The 17955-nt window shown below is 31.9% G+C and overlaps 1 protein-coding gene across 1 annotated transcript; it reads right to left on the reverse strand.

Annotated features, from left to right (window-relative positions):
• Positions 1 to 622: 622 nt before the first annotated feature.
• LOC123551739 (MAM and LDL-receptor class A domain-containing protein 1-like) lies at positions 623 to 17921 on the reverse strand (the record flags this gene model as incomplete). The annotated part of the gene is made up of 7 exons (XM_053534268.1): positions 17601 to 17921; positions 10857 to 10997; positions 9164 to 9423; positions 5193 to 5280; positions 4295 to 4420; positions 1527 to 1780; positions 623 to 719 (listed from the first exon to the last, which is right to left on the reverse strand). Coding segments are annotated over exons 1-7 (1036 nt in total), but the record flags the coding sequence as incomplete, so codon positions are not given.
• Between the last annotated feature and the right edge of the window lie 34 nt (positions 17922 to 17955).

Raw genomic sequence — 17955 nt, forward strand, 5'->3', positions numbered from 1 at the left:
TTTTTAAGATATTGCCATAAAATTTGGACCACGTGTACAGTTTTGAACACAAATCTTTAAACAGACTTTTAATGAACTTGCTTTTGACCTACTAGCCTATTTTCTTCTTTATTTTTACATCAATGATTTGTGGAGGTCATATAAAGTTTTGAACAAAATTGTATGTGTATCTTTGAACATTATCAACCAGTACAATATACAAGTGCAATGTATCATTTTTTCAATACCCTGACAATAAACTACTGTCTGGGAATATTCGTCACCATTAGTGATAGGTCATGTTTTACAATTTACGTGTTTTAAGTGTTTCGCTAAAATATTTTTGTCTTGTTTAATATGAATTACAAACTTATGACGTAAAGTACGTCTTTTACATGTTCTTCTTGTTTTAAACAAATTAAAAACATGTATCAAATTGCACCATTTGGAGGTCTTTCTGAATGAAAACAAATAATGATTGTGCGCGTTGATACTGCTTGTACAATTTACGTTTAACTGCGCAGGAACCACTTAAGACAACTGTTAAAACTGTATTCTCTTCTTACGACTTTCATATTGAAATATATTTACAGCACTAGATATGTGTTCTGAGAAATATTATACATAAAAATTCGCTCCTTACCTTGACAAGACAACATTTGTACGTCATCTATTGCTATATCTCCATTATTGCGTCTCCATGAACGCCTCTCATCTGATACTCTTCCCTCAAAAACAATCTAAATTTCAAAAATATATATTTTACAGATATAATATAAGCTTATTGTTGAATACTGTAGTTATAAAAAATCACGCAAAAATTTACTTATGATTTTGATATAATTATGGGTGTGCAATAAATTATGTCATTGGTAATTATAGTTCTTAAGTTTTTCAAGAGTTTTGGGCTCAATCTAAACACTTGGACTTTGTTTTATTGTCAACAAAATGGGGATCCATCTAGCACAAACCTCTGACTTCGGACGGCCGGTCAGAATATGAGAGACCTTCACTTATGGAATGCATACTGTGTGAGCTATCTGGGTATATTAACCATCTTCTTCTACCATACCCTTATCGGCAGCAATGTTTTCCTTTGTTGTTGTAGCAACAGACTTTTTGGTTACTTTAATGAATACTATTTTTATCTCCCTTGAATTATTTTAACCCATCGAAACTTGTTACTTCACTACAGAACTACCATGGATACGACACAATTAAGAATATATGTCTCCACGTTTTATTATAGCTTTGAAATGGAGCCATTGTATTTGAATGTGTGTAATTCAACGATGGATACCTTGATCAAATGTTACTGTATTAAATCAATATTTCACATATATTTTGCGTAAACATCCGTTATCATATACATAAAACTCACGTGCTATCATGTACTATGCATTCTATGGAAGATCATTTGCGACAGAATTTACTGTCACACCACTATGAGGTTAATCTAGGTATGTCAGTGGAGGTTAATCTAGAGAAGTCAGTGTGAAAAGCACGAATATTTGTTACTCGCATTTCAACATTATTTGTTTCTGTACCTTAAAATATGTAGTAATGTGTAGAAATAGTTGTTTTCGAAACCATTTTTGACCCTGATTTCCTTTTCTTGTAAAGACTTCTTCAGCCGTCCCATTTCTATACAACTGTCCTACCACGAGTCTATCCACATCTTCTCCGTACATGTAGTACCAAAATGAGAAACAATACTTCCCTGCGTTCTGTAATGGACTCACCAGCCAGGCTACACCACCTTTAATTCCATGGCTTGAGTCAGTGTAGGCATATTGGCCATCTAAAAAAAACATTGGATAAAACTATTACAATCTTGTTTCAAATACTTGTTGCCCACAATTCCACTGCTGTTTTAGTTTATACAATTTAATTTAGGTCTATTTTGAAACAAGTTCTACAACTTCTATTAATCACCCTCGACACCTCATTTCCGATGGAATTCATTGCCACGAGCGTAGTAGAGAAGAGAAGCTAGCTACTCGTTTTTTTACAACACAGAAAAATATTTCTGCGTGCAGCTTTGTACTGGACACTCAATACATAGACAACCAAATTCGTTCGTTTATTTGCTTTTTGGAAGCGTATTACTGACATAAAACAGGGAAAATATTCACTGTTCTAAGAGACTGTACTTAACAATATTATCAATGTCATTATATTCCACTATAGCATTGTTATATTTTTGATAGGATTTAGGTAACATTGTCACGACGACATCAGTCAAAGCTACATAGTTTTTGTAACGAAACAAATTATCATCAAATACACAACAATCTTATCAGCTATAGCCCCGATGGTTCTGTTTCTGTTTATTCAAAGGTTTAAGACCTCAGTATAAAAACAACTTTAAAGAAGAACCGTGGCTAGCATAATCTTGTTTTCTTTATGATAAAACACCAACAAATATGCTAACCAGAGCTGAGTTATAATAATATACCCATTTTAGTGGTTGTTTTATTCTACACTACAAGTGGGGATACAATTTGACAAATGCAATATTTTTCTTGAGACATTAGCTCTGAAACAGAGGACTGCTCCGCATATTTTCTGAAAACACCGTTCAAGGCGTTCATAATAAATAAATAAGTAATACTAATTACAACATGTTCACATAATTTCATAAAAGTACATTTGATATTACTAAATATGAACATATCTACTGGGAGATTTTCCTCGGTATATTTTATACATTTAAAACATCAGATTTAACTAAAAGCCTTTCCCGTACGAGATCAAAATTAATGCACAACTTTTTCAAAATATATAAAATGACAAAGCTGAATATAAAAACTAGATGTGGATGCTATATTATAAAAGTCAAATGATATTACCCTGATTTAAAACAGCACATTGCAAGGTAAAACACCTGTAAAATTCAACGTGATGACATTTAAACAATTTTAACTGCCTGAGATTTAACTCTTTTCATTGTAATGAGGTGTATTCTTCAATTTCTGTATTGAACCTTGGAAACAAGAGAGCTTGATGGCTTTATTTCACTTACGTGAACGCTTGTAAAAATAACATTTGCTTAACAATATGTTGTATGATAAGTACTTGAAGTTTAAATATAGCAATGATGGTAGGATTGAATGTTCTCGGGAACAGACAATCGAACAGTCTGCTATTAATTTGCTTGATGGCTTTCTATGATTACAAAATACCTCCTAATAACTTTAATTGACGTTTTAATTTTCCTTTCTTTTGCGGTAACTTTGACACAAAATGTCGCTGTTCATCATATTTTAAACATGAAAACAATCTAAAAAAGGCACATTCAATTATCTATATTCTTCGAGGTTTAGTTCCAGAAGTCATTTTAAAGCACATATTTATCATCGTATAATTATCAGAGAAAGAAGGCAAATACTCCATCATCTCTTTGCACAAGGTTACAAATACCGTAAATTATGAACGACCAACTAAATATTAGGTTCTTGTTAAAAAGCCTTATTTCTTTATTATACTTATAAACATACATCCCTAATGAAACCGGAGAAATTTCATATATTTGCAAGTCGATATTAAAAGCAAACAAATATTTGCAAACTTTTAAACGATTGTGAGAAAGGAGATCATTATATTCTCAGTAATAAAAGTAAAGGGCAAACACTATTTTACGTCTAACGGGTAACTGAGACATTTATATGAACATTGCGGTAGAAATAGAACATGATATGAGTCACCCACATGTTAGACACAAAATAATCATAGATATAATGATAGAATATTTTTTAAAAAAGAAGTTATACATATTTTTTTCCAATTGGAACCTGGACAGTCAAAGACGTAGTGCATATGATATTAGACAAAATTCGCTGTTCCAAACAGACCAAACTCTATTAAAAGACTTGACAGTGCTGTATAAGTTTTAAAGAAACTCCTATAAAGAGGGTTATAAAACGTAAAGAGAATATAACACATTACATGAACCTTAAATTAAATTTTGTATAAATGGAAAGGCCTTTTCATATCTGTATCATATCGGTATTTTATTGATTAAAAAACTGTGTCCGTTTGCCTATACTAAACGCAATCAGGGAATATTTTGTGAGACGATATCGCCTGAACCGTCTTTATATTTCAGTATTACTGTTCAAACAGTTACCGGCAGTTAATTCACAAAACATCATCTACCGCATCTCTTTGGTTGAGAGAAATCTATGGTCCCGAATGCAAGAGATAACATGATACAAGTTTAACATATGCAATATGCACGTTTTTGATGCTTGTCATTTTCATGTTTTTTTTATGGTTATTTCTAATCTGATTAGAGCTTTATCTAGATACATACTTCCAGACGTGTGATCTGCTTCAGGTCCTGTATCACTTGTTTCAGTAGGTCCTCTCTGCAATGTCCAGTCGAAGTTATCACCATCATATTGCATCCAGTTACAAAACCCATCGTCATAATCACAATCTAAAATAGAACATTTTTATTATAGACCAATACAAAGTGTTGTGTATTTTTATCAATTTGCTAAATCGGTACAGCAAAACATTACGTTACATGTGACTGTGAAGGCTCTATAGGGCATATATAATAATTTAATTTCATTGCAAATGCTGTAAATTATTAGTACAACAAACATATTTACTTTTGCAAAATGAATTAGGTAAATTACATATTCTAAAATCAATAACAATTACTTGAAATAAGAAAAAAGAATCAAATACCATCAATATTTCAAGCGTTTACGTAGTAAAGAATATAAAATTAATATGTTACATATGTATTGTTTGTAATATATTTACACCTTCACTCAAGTCATCCACCAATGACTTAAAGTTGAATATTTGTTGTTGTTTTTTTTTTTTTGATGACATAAAAATCAATTTTGACTTTAACTTTTGTTACTTTTGTATATAACTATTGTAAATACAGTTGCGTTTTATTACTATTGTAGGAATAATTAAATTTGACTTTTTATCACTGATATATGAATGCTCTTAGAAAAGGGTCCTGGTTTGCAATTTATTTCGAAGTATTACGGTGGTATATTAATAAGGTTGCGTGGCTGTATACACTTGCGAAATATAAAATTACATAAACGATAAATATACAATTTTCTTCATTCTTATATTAAAATACTTTGTTCATGTACCTAATATTAAAACACGTGGACAACAAATCCAAACTGAAATTTCACTAACTTTATACACTGTATAATCAACAAGGTAAGTCACCTTACCTAAAGAACACAGTGTAGGTATAATTGAAATGTCATCAACAGCAATATCACCTTTGGAACCATCACCTCTTACACCTTCAAACGCAATCTTCGAATAAAATAAGCAACATAATTTGAATAAAAACATTCAAGAAAAGCACTAAACACGATTCTGAAAAGGCCTGATAGAATTTAATATCATAATCTTAGTAAAAAGCTGATGTTAGATTACAGAACGATACAAAATAAACTTAAATATGTTTGCAAATCTAATTTCAGTTTATTAAGTTGCGACTACAGATCCCCTTAAAACTTGACAAGTTTGAGACACAAAGCTAGGTTTGATATTTGTCTTTGTTTTTTATTTTTGTGCTCAGACATTTTACAGATGGACGCTGCACTTTCCTCTTTGATTGCGTTCGTAAACACTCTGGGGCTTATCTGTTTTAATACATTTCTTCCTGACTGTTTCCTCGCCCCCCCCCCCCCCCCCACCCCACACACACACATCCCGGGTTGAGCGGCCGAAACCTTAACCACTGGATTACCGCTCCTCTGATGTGTGAAATTCATATTGCGGATTACACTGTTTCGTAACCTTGAAAAAGGGTAGCGATGGTGCAAACCATCTAGAGTAAACTGAAGCGACATTTTTGCCACAAATAACAAGCTGTATTTTTGTCAGAAAGTCTATATGATGATCCTTGTCTTAATTCTTTTACTTTATTTTTGTAGTCATGTCTAGATGTGAATCATTTACACATTCATGCATTCACTGGTAGAAATTTCGTTTCGAGAAGGCTACGTTCTTCGAGCATGGCTATTCTTGGCAAGACATATATTTTGATTTATACATAATTCATCGTAAATTGAAATTAATACTAAGTACACTATTCATGCATGTGCTATTTTGATCATTACTTTATACTTGATCAACGTTTTATATATGATGATTCACTTGTTTATAAGTTGTTATGTACATGTCATTCCCCATTATATTTACTGTATCAACTTTTCTTGCTGACTCATTGTTTACTGATAAAGCCTATCTTAGATCATACATGTCAATAAGTTATTTACAGACTATAAGTTTAAGAAGGATCTATAAACAGGTTATTTACACTATTTTAAAGTCTGGGCTATTCTGGATTTTTCCAGAATCTTCAATATATTCTTGGTGATACATGGAAGTTTTGGAACCTTCCATGATGCTTTAAATAGAAACCTATTTTAGAAAAGGGGCATAACCTACAATTAGACATGATTTGAAAACATTCCTGTATTTCTTAATAACAAAATATTACTAGTTTGGACATTTAACATCTGAAGAATTTACATTAACACTGCTGATTTAAAAAAAATATTTTCGAAGAGAGGATCTATATTCGTTCAGGAAAATATTGCAAAGCTGAGTTCAGCATCTCCTGCTAGATGTTTATTTAGGAATAACAGGTTTAACATGAGAAATATGAATTTAGGTCACTAACGCACTTGCAGCGATGGCATAACCTAAAACATTAGTAAATTAAATGAATTGCAGAACAATATTAATGGTATATAGACTGTTGCTCGTATTCCAGATTTTTTTTAAATCAACCGATTTTTTTTTCAAAAGGCGGGTGTTTCTGACTAAGACATGTAAAGTTATTAATTTCTGGTGGTATTTGTTTTGTATATATTTAAGTGATTTTTTTTCACTCACTGTGAAACTAGTACAAATTGCATTCAATCGTAATAGATGCAACTACTTGGTGTTTGTTTATTTAACAAATTGTTTTTTATCTGCAAGGAACATCTATTATCAGCTCAAAATTGTGCGAAAAAAGTAATATGAGACTATTTCCTCTTTATGTCACAAATCCATGTTTAAATTCATTCTATTTTCATAATGCTGTTCCCTCCCCCCCCCCCCCCCCCCCCCCCCGCACCAGATGATTTACCATTACATAATTACATTAATATTAGGCATGCATAAGCATATATGTATGCGCATTATAGCAAAGTAATACCAATAGCTACATATGTTAATATGACTGACTCTTGGCCTGATAACCCAAAGCAGAACTCTGAAAATAAAGTGACAACATTATCCCAGAAAAAAGTATCATGGTTGCTTAGGCATTGTCATTTGATCTCACACGTCAAAGTAATACGGGTATTTACTAACCAAAAGCAATAAAAGGTTGATGGTAAATCGCAAAACTCAGCATACAGCTATTAACAGGACACAAAACGTTCTATCTTAGTCAAACAGAGCTGAAAGCAGACAAACTGGCCAACAAGATTAAACAACGGAGCTTTTATAGGTCACTTGTTTATCAAATTTCTGCAAGGGTCATCTGTGTCAGCTCGAAACTGTGCGGGAAAAAACATGATAACTTAAAATATGTGATTATTGTTCTTAATATCACAAGTACTGTTTAAATCTATTCTATTTTATTTTCATAACGTAGTGTGGTTTCTCAACAGATGGTATACAATTGTATAATTACACTAGTATTAGGCCTAGATAATTATATGTACGCGCATTATTGCAACAGAGTCAATACATACAGTAGATAAAATGTATCTATTTGTAATAGCAATAGCAACGGTATAATTAAGGTAATTCTGCACGTTCAGATCAAAATGTTTTCTTAACTGTAGAATTGTATTAAACTCCGACTTTTCAAAATTTCAGAATACATTTGTAATTCGCCATATAAAAAGATAGGGCCGTGTGCTTGATCTTTTGCTAGACTGATTTAAAAAAAATCAACCTTACACAAGTTTTCATAATTGGAGTGTATGGGAAACATTGTCGAGAACAGATTTTTTTTCTAGATTGTAGATGATTCTAATGAAACTTCTCACAGTCGTAAATAAAGATACGCCCTATAATATGGTGAAATAAAATGTACAAATCCAGCTTGTTTTTAAGATATTTGCCCGCGATTAAAAAGATCCACGCATTTCAAATCGACTTTTAGACAATTTTCGGTGTTAGATATTTTAATATCATATATTAACTTAAGAAAGATAGTTACCTTGACACTAACATGTGGCCATAAATTCATAAAATGATTTTCGTTTCCGTACGCCGAACCAAAGCTTTATTCTATGTTTTCTGGATAAATGACCTTACGTCATCACTTCCACTTTATCAAACGTGTAGAACTACCTTAACTTAGCGCATTTACTGCAAATATCCAGACAGGTACGCCTCATGTTATCAGAATGGTGGACAGTAATAATAGTGACATTTATCTTTAGACTATGGGAGAGTGGAATTGACAGTGTGACTTTAAGGCAAGAAAACGTTTACGTAGGTCAACCTAATGAATTTAATAAGATTAGACAGATATTGATAAAATATGTATTACGAATGAACTAAATCACGTTTTGTAAAACACTTTTATCATATCAACACGAAAAGTTATTACCCCATTGTAACCTGGCGGAGATGATATGATTATTGTTGTATGACATTTTGCAGTCTTAAGTTATACGTAATCGTTATCAGCCTTCTGGAGATCATAACAAAAACATTTTAAGGAGTAATTTAATGACCATCGGAAAACGTCTCAATTCAGCTTCTGTTGTTAGTCATCGGAACCGTCATGGATCTGTTTCAAACAGATATTCTTTAAGTTGCCTAAAGCGTCCTAAATGTCAAAATAAATTTGACTTTTGACATGCTAACCCTTAGAACAACTCTGACAATTAAGTGACATTATCATCCCAGAAAAATGTTTGATCGCTCGTGATTGCTGTAGTATTGCATATTGACCACAGACGACAATAGCAATACGAGTTATTAACTAACAAAAAGCAATAAAGCAATAAAACTGCGAAGTTTGACAGTAACTACAGTTATTAACTGGAAACCAAATTGTCTACCCCGGTAAGACGGTGCTGAAAGCAGGCAAACCGGCCGACAAAAGAAAACGACAGGTCCATATTCAAAATGTTTGATATATATACACACGTTATCAAAGTGTAAACGCACATACCCGATATGTGTCCTTAGCGTTATTGTTTATCACTGCTTTCCTCCAATCGTTGTTACCATGGTTTTCATCTTTTGTAAGTAGGAGAGTTATGCTACCACCATTTAATATCATATACACGTTAAGGGCACCTATATCATTGCCATACATATTGTACCAGAATGTCAGGCAAAAATGACCCGATTGTTGCACTGGACTGATAATAACTGCTGTTTCATCTTTAATTTGATCAGATGCCTCGATGTAGATGTAGTGACCATCATCTATCAGAAACATAAATTTCAATTACTATAATACGTCATTCAATATTTCATTGGTCGTCATATATTCAACTGAACGATTTGCCATATGTTCACGACTTCACAAATGTCATTAATCGCCGATAGAAATTTTACTTTAATGATACAACCTATTTCTGTTTCCTTTTATTGACTGGGTAAAATAGTATAACTAAATGCCTGATATATTTCATAAAAGTATTACCTGAATATCCCTTTAAATGAAACACATGCTACAATATGTCATAATGAGTTATTTTCTCTGGCTAAAGTAGTTTTAAAGTTCCATAAGGCTTTAGATTTTATATTAAAATCAAATGAAATAGCTGTCCAAATAGATAATATGCACAGTTACATGGTCAAAAAATCGCTACTTTTAATACCGTACAAGAACAGTTACAGTTACAGCCATAAAGGGAGGTAACCAAAAGCATAAATTCAAACTACACTTTCTACTATATTTATCGAGATTCAAACCTTTGACAAATTTAACAGGAAAATATTATCGAAATTAGGATTTAACAACATATTAATAGTTTATTATTTATCTATGACGGAAAATGAGGCAGCCCCATTTCAAACAATTTCAATACACTGCTGAAAATTTACTGTAATGTATTAGATATGCACATAGAACATTTCTACACTATTAACACAGCACATTCAAATAAACACAGTTACCAAATTATAAAAATAAAATAGAATACTTGCCAGATAAGCTTGCTCTTATATTGAAAAAAAAAAACAACAACAAAAAAACAAAACAAAAACGTTTGATTGTTTCTAAAAATTGGCAAAATTTTTCAATGAAAATGATACTACTTGTAACCAGTAGACGACATGCTTATATCAAGATAGATTATATGGATTCTAAGAATCAATCTGCTTTTATTCTTGTTCTATTCAGTTCTAATGTTTATTTATCCGGCTAAATTTAGGTTTAAAAAATCTCAATGATCTTGTTCAAATAAGAATATACAAGGCTTCCTTGTGGTTTATCGCTTGATTTACCATGGTATAGGGTTTAGATGCTTGGATAGAAAACGTTTTAATAAGAGTTATATTTGGCCGTTAAAAAAAATGATGGCTCTTACGAAAACAGGTGTCAAATTTCCTGCAAGAAATCATCCTTAAAAACAAACAAGAACTTGCATTTAAAAGAACACAATGCTAACATGCAAAAGATTCATATCCAAACACAAATAATCTTAAGGTTTAAGAGAAGTTATATTACGATAACAGAAAATGTAGTTAACCTTAAAATCTCAGTATTCATAGTCAACGGCTGATGTTAGGCATCTGGTCAATTGTGAGGGGGCAATGTTGGAAGAAGAGATTCCCACAATGGCAGTAGATTTAAATCAAAATTAAATGTCCTTGACAGATGCGTATTTTAATAGCCAGAACTGATGACTTACCTCCAGTTGTATGGTCAGAACTTGGTCCAGTGTAATAAGACCGAGTATGACCGGAGTCTCGTAGCCAATCAAAATTGTCAGATGTCTCCTGTTGCCAGTTACAAAGTCCATCTTCAAAATTGCAGTCAAGGGAAGCCCAATCTTTAGGACAAATCAGAACATTGTCTTTAAACAAACTGATCTTATTTCAATTTTGTTTTGATTATAATTGAAGTGTAGCCTTAAATTTTCAAAAACATGTTACAAGTACATATTAGTACACGCTAAAGTTGAAGCATACTACGAAATATTTTTTTAATAAAAGAATAAAAGGTAAGAAATCAATCCTCAGAGTAGAACAAATCAAATAAAATTAACATTCGAGCAGTAGAAACGTATATAACTCATATCACACCAATTTAACCCGCGCAACGTCGCGTGCATTGCACTTTAACTATGCTGGAAAATTGTCAAACGGTTGAAATTGTTTTACACTTTATAAGGGTACAGCGTATATCATTGTGTACGTGTAAATATTAATGTTCATTTATATCTTCATTGAATTACATTTACAAAGCATTTCATTATTAATGATTCATATTCTTTCGCATTCAAATGTAGTTCCTTACCAGTAAAAATAAAAATTATACTTTCACTGCTTTGAAAGAGTAAAAATTTCAATTTATTTCACTGATACAACTCAGTATTTAACTGACAAGCGTAACATAAATCATGCAATTACATTATGAATAATTATCAAAACCCTGAGTTTACTTATTACTCCTTGAAATAATTGCTTATTTTAAAACGGTTAGGTGACAGTTGTTAAATGTCTTACAAGATGATAAAAGAATACAAATTCTATAGTACATTTCCTACTTAAACACAAGGGATTAAAGCTGGAGTTAGATAATATAATATTATGGCCATTTCGGGCATTCAAGAGACATATTATTAATTATCTCACTGAAGTGAAAGAGCATGGAATTTCACCTCTTTCTAACTATTGATGAAAAAGGTTACTTCTAGTACATGCGAGTATCAAAGGTTCACAAAACTAATGACAGATATATTAAGTAAATGAAAAAAGTCGAACACTGTCCATTATGTGAAAGAATGGAGATTGTCCGTTCTTTCAAATAATGGATAGTTTGAGGCTTTTCTCTGACTTAAAACATGGTCCTCACGAAAAAGTCTAGATTGTCGTGATATTATATAATTTCTTTAATATTGGCTTCTTTAAAGAGAATTCCTTTAGTTTTTTTCCTTTCATAGAAATTTTTTAAATTCACATATATGATAGGAAAATTTGTGCTGAAAACAATGAACAAATAAAAGCAATAGGTCACCAGGCTTGTTTTTGTGAAAAATTGTTTTGAACACACCCACTGTTGCTGAAACTGCTAGCGAATTTTCAACATTTTCATGATTTTCTGCTTTTTTTATAAATACCAACCAAAAAATACATCAAGACAGCACAATAAGTTTTTTTTTCTTTTTTACAGATTTTATTATATACTTATTTTATATCATAGTCATATTTGTAATACCCTATCCTTACAATAATGGGTACAAATAAAAAAAAAACATATTGTTTCATATTTACTTTTGTGAACTTTTTTCAGTGAAAAATACCCATTGTGAAGAATATTTTTTTAAGTTTTGAAAAAACTCTTTCATAGAATTTTTTCCTGTTTTTCTTGTGTATAGATAATTGTATTGTAAGCATAAAAATGGCTAAAAATGTATGGGTCACCAGGCTAATTTTTATGTTAAGATCGTTAGAATACAACACCTGATCGGACGGAAAATGGCGCTAACCTGGCCAAATTGATTACATGTATGTCTGCTAGAAGTTACAAAAATGTTTTAAAAATTCCTAATTCTTTCTATAATTGAATACTAAATAATCTGAAAGGTGATATTGTCTTATCAATACTAAGTCAATTATCTTACATTATATGAACAACACTGTCTTTGTACTAAAATGCGATGTGAAAACACAACCACAAAAATAGCAAGATATCTGTCAGGCATGATACTTGTCAATACAACATAAACCAGTATCAACATTTGATTACTGATAAAACTTATCAAAAATGTTATTTCATTCAAGATTTCTCATATTTAAGACTGTCTGTAACATGTTTCAACAAATGTTGACTTCAGTTCAGTTTTCCATAGAAAGTGTCGGCTGCGCAGAAAGATGCGCATAAAAAACTATCGGAATTCCCTTTAAGGCAAAGCTATTCATTGATTGTGTCTCTGAATTAAACTAAAAACAAGTGACACGAAGTCAAAATTAAATTGCACATAAAGATTTATTGCAATTAGAAGATTTTTTTTGAAACATTTATGATATTCAGTGCTGTTTTTAGAAAATTTTAAAATAGATCTCGTTTTGTTATAAATGTGGAATGTTTTCAAGAACTTTTACAAAACTAAAATTTAACTTGGCCTTATGATATGTGTAGTTGTCAATGCCTTTGTACAAGCTGAGTTTACAGTTTTATATTGATCAAGTAATTTGATACTATGATGGATTTAAAATGTATGTATATGTTTTTCAAATATAACTCGGTATTTTTAATCAACAATGGAACAGACATGCCGAGAAAATGCTATTTACCATTAGCATAGAAATGTTTCTTATTCTCTATAGTATTTAGTTAAGAAAACGATGAAAACGGATTTTAATTTGGATTTATTTCTGCCTTTGAAATTCTGTCTTTGATAAGTTGGGGAAGAAAACCTTACTACTTATAATTAAAAAAGTCTACCACAGCATGCATGCATTTTCCTTCTCTTATTTAAGAACCAAGTAAAATATGTATTATTCTTAAGGTCTCCCTGAATAAAGGAATGAAGATCTTCAATGCTGGAGACGTCTTTTATATAATATATCATAAACAAATAAACTTTTAAAAGGAAATCTCATGAAAATTGCAAAATTATGTTTTACAAAAACACTACAAACGTTTTACTTGTACTTTTGACTTTTATGACTGGTATGAGAAACTCCTGCATAACAATGTGCAAATCTTAATTAATCTGGTGTTTACAAAATAGAAAATGGAATTTTTACATCAATCTTCAAATTACAAAAGTCGAAGAGATTCATTCGGAATAAATGTCTTATCCCGTAATTACGAAATATCATTATTATAAGAAAATTACATTACCCTTATCACATTACTTCGAGAACTATACTCGCTATGATGGCTTCATGCCTCGTTTTTACGACATAACGTTTCGTAATTACAATAAATTACATATATCGTATATCGTTATTACAAAACGAAAATCGTTCTTATCGCGTAATTACGAGATATTCTATCATTATTACAAGAACATTACCCGTATACCCGTTTCACATAACTACGAAATCTTTACATGACGACTTCGTATCTCGTTTTTACCAGAACTTATTTCGTTATTACAATATCTAATATCGTTAATGCAAGAAAATTGCATCGTCAAATTTTCGGGTAATACCGAAACGTGTAGCAAAACTTTAGGACATTTGACTTCTTTTTGTTATCTTTGTAGTAGAAAGGTGAATTTGCTCATTTCTGGGTAGGACTTTAATTAATGTATTTTATGACATTTTTTTACTCGAACACTGCATAAGAAATGTTGGTATGCAGCATTTAAAAAATAAAGAAAAATTTTTTTTTTTGTAGTTGCCTATATCCAGCTGAAAATGCCATACCAGTTGTATTTCTGTGATACTTTTTATAACGATGTAGGGGTAACAATTGAAGATTCAAACTAAATTGCTGTCATTACTTTTGGCCTATTCTTTCTTTCATTTTACTGATAATCTCGGAGGCGATTTGAGTCATACGTTCCCCTTCAGAATCTTTATTGCAGCTACAATTTCTGTAAAACGTAGTTCATATTTCGAAACTTTTGAATTTCATAGGTTGATGTACTCACACCTCCCAACGTACAAGATTGTTACTATGCATGTCAATTATTAACCTGTACCTGTTCATTCTTAAAGTATATATTATTTTAAGAATGGACAGTTACAGGTTAATAATTGACAGGTATAGTAAAATAATAATGTGTATTATTAGTTACACTGCTTGTTGGTGACAGGATACGGGATATACTCTCGAAGAAATCCATATCAAGCGAGAATTATCAGAGGTGGAGGACGAATGATTTCATACACAATGTCTTTTATCAAATCGTCACGGAGAACATACACCCCACCCGGGGATCGAACTCGCGACCCCGCGATCCGTAGACCAACGCTCTACCTACTGAGCTAAGAGGGCGGGCTACATTGCCTTTTGAAGTCTGGGTAAGCAACACGTTGTCCTGATATGCCCATCATTTGATTTTTTTTTTTTGAAAATGGGCTCTATACAATAGTATCAATCAAACCGAGCTTGTACATGTAACATTTTCATTTATATCGTGTTGGATGACCTATGATTTTTCACTTTTTCTATTTATTATTACAGCAGCGTTTAGGAAATGGCCATTATTTTAATTGGAACTACACTCAGTCTATCATTGAAGGTTCCATCTACATCGCATATGAACACATTTGCGGTTGTCTAAATTGCTTTGGTACTTGTTTAAAACATACCGGTATGTATACAATTTTGTTGCTCGCTTCAATGGAATTGTCGTACCGGTGAACGATTTGCTCACATTAATTCGACAAATTTACAGTCGGTAATTCAATTTTCTTTGAATTATTCTGTTTCTGAAATAGGATATCACTAATCGGTCTTCGTAGTCCGACCTGTATATAAACAAAGACTTACCGTGGAAAATATATGCTTGATTAGTGAAAGAACAAGTGTGGAAAGGTGAACATTTTGCATTGCTACTGATCAAAATATCGTAGAAGGATATCTGTCAATCTGAATGCAGTATATAAATGTTTTGTTCTTCCTGTCCTTTCCATTCGGAAGCAAAATATAGCAAATGCATCACAATTTTATACTTAAAACCCTTACTTTAAGCAAAAGACAAGACTGAAATGTCAAATTGTACCCGATGTTTAAATTGCGGCACCGGGCAATTATGCATTTACATTTTGTAAAAAAAAATCTTTGTTAAATTGTAGTTTTATGCTTTTTTACTTTCTATGGCAGATCATGATATCAGCTTGCCTTGTCGTTCAAACAAGTGAAAAATGAAGTACGACAAAACTGATTTTACACTTCTCAAGTTGCGTTACTCGAGCCTGCCCATATACATTTTGTAAGACAGGATTTTTATGGCTTGGATGCTATTGCCATATTTAAACGCACCCTGTATAATTTAGAGAATAATGAAATAATAAAAAACGAACGAAGTGAGTAATTATAAGTGATCTAAACAGTGTGTACTGGAGGTTATATTCTTCTTCCTGCTCTTACTTATATCATTTAGATCTTGATTTGTGCGTGGATAGCTTGATTGTATACCATTACATTAATGATTTGATGCTGATTTTAAACAAGAGAGAAAAAGCGGCCATCTTGACATGTTCAACTTATTTTGTAATAAAATTCCCGATACGACGGTCATATATTCAACTGAATCTTTGTAAGTAGGAAACAACAAAATACCCCATTTGAACAGGCTAACTGGTTAAATTATGTAATTAATCTATTAAAGTAGAGTTTGCATTGAACACCTAGCACTATACACAATTTAAATTTTACCAAAATAACTAATATTTTCTACTTTTTATACACTAAAATACTTCATATAAATAACACTCTGAAATACAAAAGATGTTATATGTTTCTGTAACAATAGATTTTAGCTTGTTTGTATTCAAATACTCAAGCATGGCTTCGGTTAGATTTTATAAAAAAACGTTCGACGTATTTGAAAAGAAAATAACACGTTCACATCTAGAGAATCTATTCTTTCGTAGACAATGAAATAAGCAAACACTATTTAAGCAGATATTTTTTCAGGATAAATCTTTGTTTATTTACAGGTCGGACTACGAAGCCCCGTTTTTGATATCCTATTCTAAAAACATAAAGAAAAAGAAAAAGACATAGAGAATCCATCATTGGTCTTCGGTTAAGATCAGAAAATCCCAACCCGAGGGCGCACCGCTCAAGTCTTAAACAAGGCTGAGCCGAGTTTAAGACTTGAGCGGTGCGCCCGCGGGTTGGGATTTCCGATCTTCACCGAACACCAATGATGGATTCTATTTCTCACTTACCACAACAGAAACAATAAAAACAAGCATAAAAATATGAAACTACTTAAAACGCGGGAAATTGGCGTCCGTAAGCAGAAATGACGTCGTGACATTTCAGTGACGCACAATAACAAAGTTCCGCTTTAGTTTTATCGTTTGTAGCGTAACGGTACGTTCTTATCATAAAGTAATGAATTTTGAATCGAGAAATACACTATAAGGAACGGAGAGAAAAGATAAAGGTACCTGATTTTTAATTATTTTACGTAAGTAATATGAATATTCTGTGCATGAAGTAGTCCGTCACAGGAGTGTGGGATAACCCATGTGAGATAAGATTTTCCAGCATTGCTAAAAATAGAGATTTTTCTGTCCGATAAGTGAGAAACCACTTGACGTGAACTTACGTATCTGTTTTGCGTGCCGGAAGTGCTAAAGGGCACTGGTGGTGCTCTTATAACGCAATAAGCAGCCGTGGTATCGATTATTAATTGAGCTCCAGACTGTGAAAATATGTGAAAATACTGTCCACAACAACTCCGAGACTTGTGAATTTATCAAAGATTAGAAATTATATAAATATATATTATACATACCTTGAAAGCCATGACAAATAAACATTAAGAGAGTAACACATTTAACACGACATAATATCTCCTTCAACATTTTTGGCCTTCTACACACACAACAAGGAAGTTAAAATGAAACCTGTGTTAAAATATACTAAACACAAATATGCTTATACAATGTAAATGGTCTCAAGATGAAGGTTATCCTACCACTATCGTATTTCAGCAAATATGTTATAAAGTAAAATACATTTGTCCGCTTAACAGCTGATTAATTGTAATGGTAAACATTGAAACACAGTTGAATTGAACATGAATAGCCTTAACCATCCGTTTAAATACTGTCAAGTATTTACGTAGTAAATTATAATATGAATAGGAT

The sequence above is a fragment of the Mercenaria mercenaria genome, unplaced genomic scaffold (genome assembly GCF_021730395.1).
Source record: "Mercenaria mercenaria strain notata unplaced genomic scaffold, MADL_Memer_1 contig_3534, whole genome shotgun sequence".
NCBI lineage: Eukaryota > Metazoa > Mollusca > Bivalvia > Venerida > Veneridae > Mercenaria > Mercenaria mercenaria.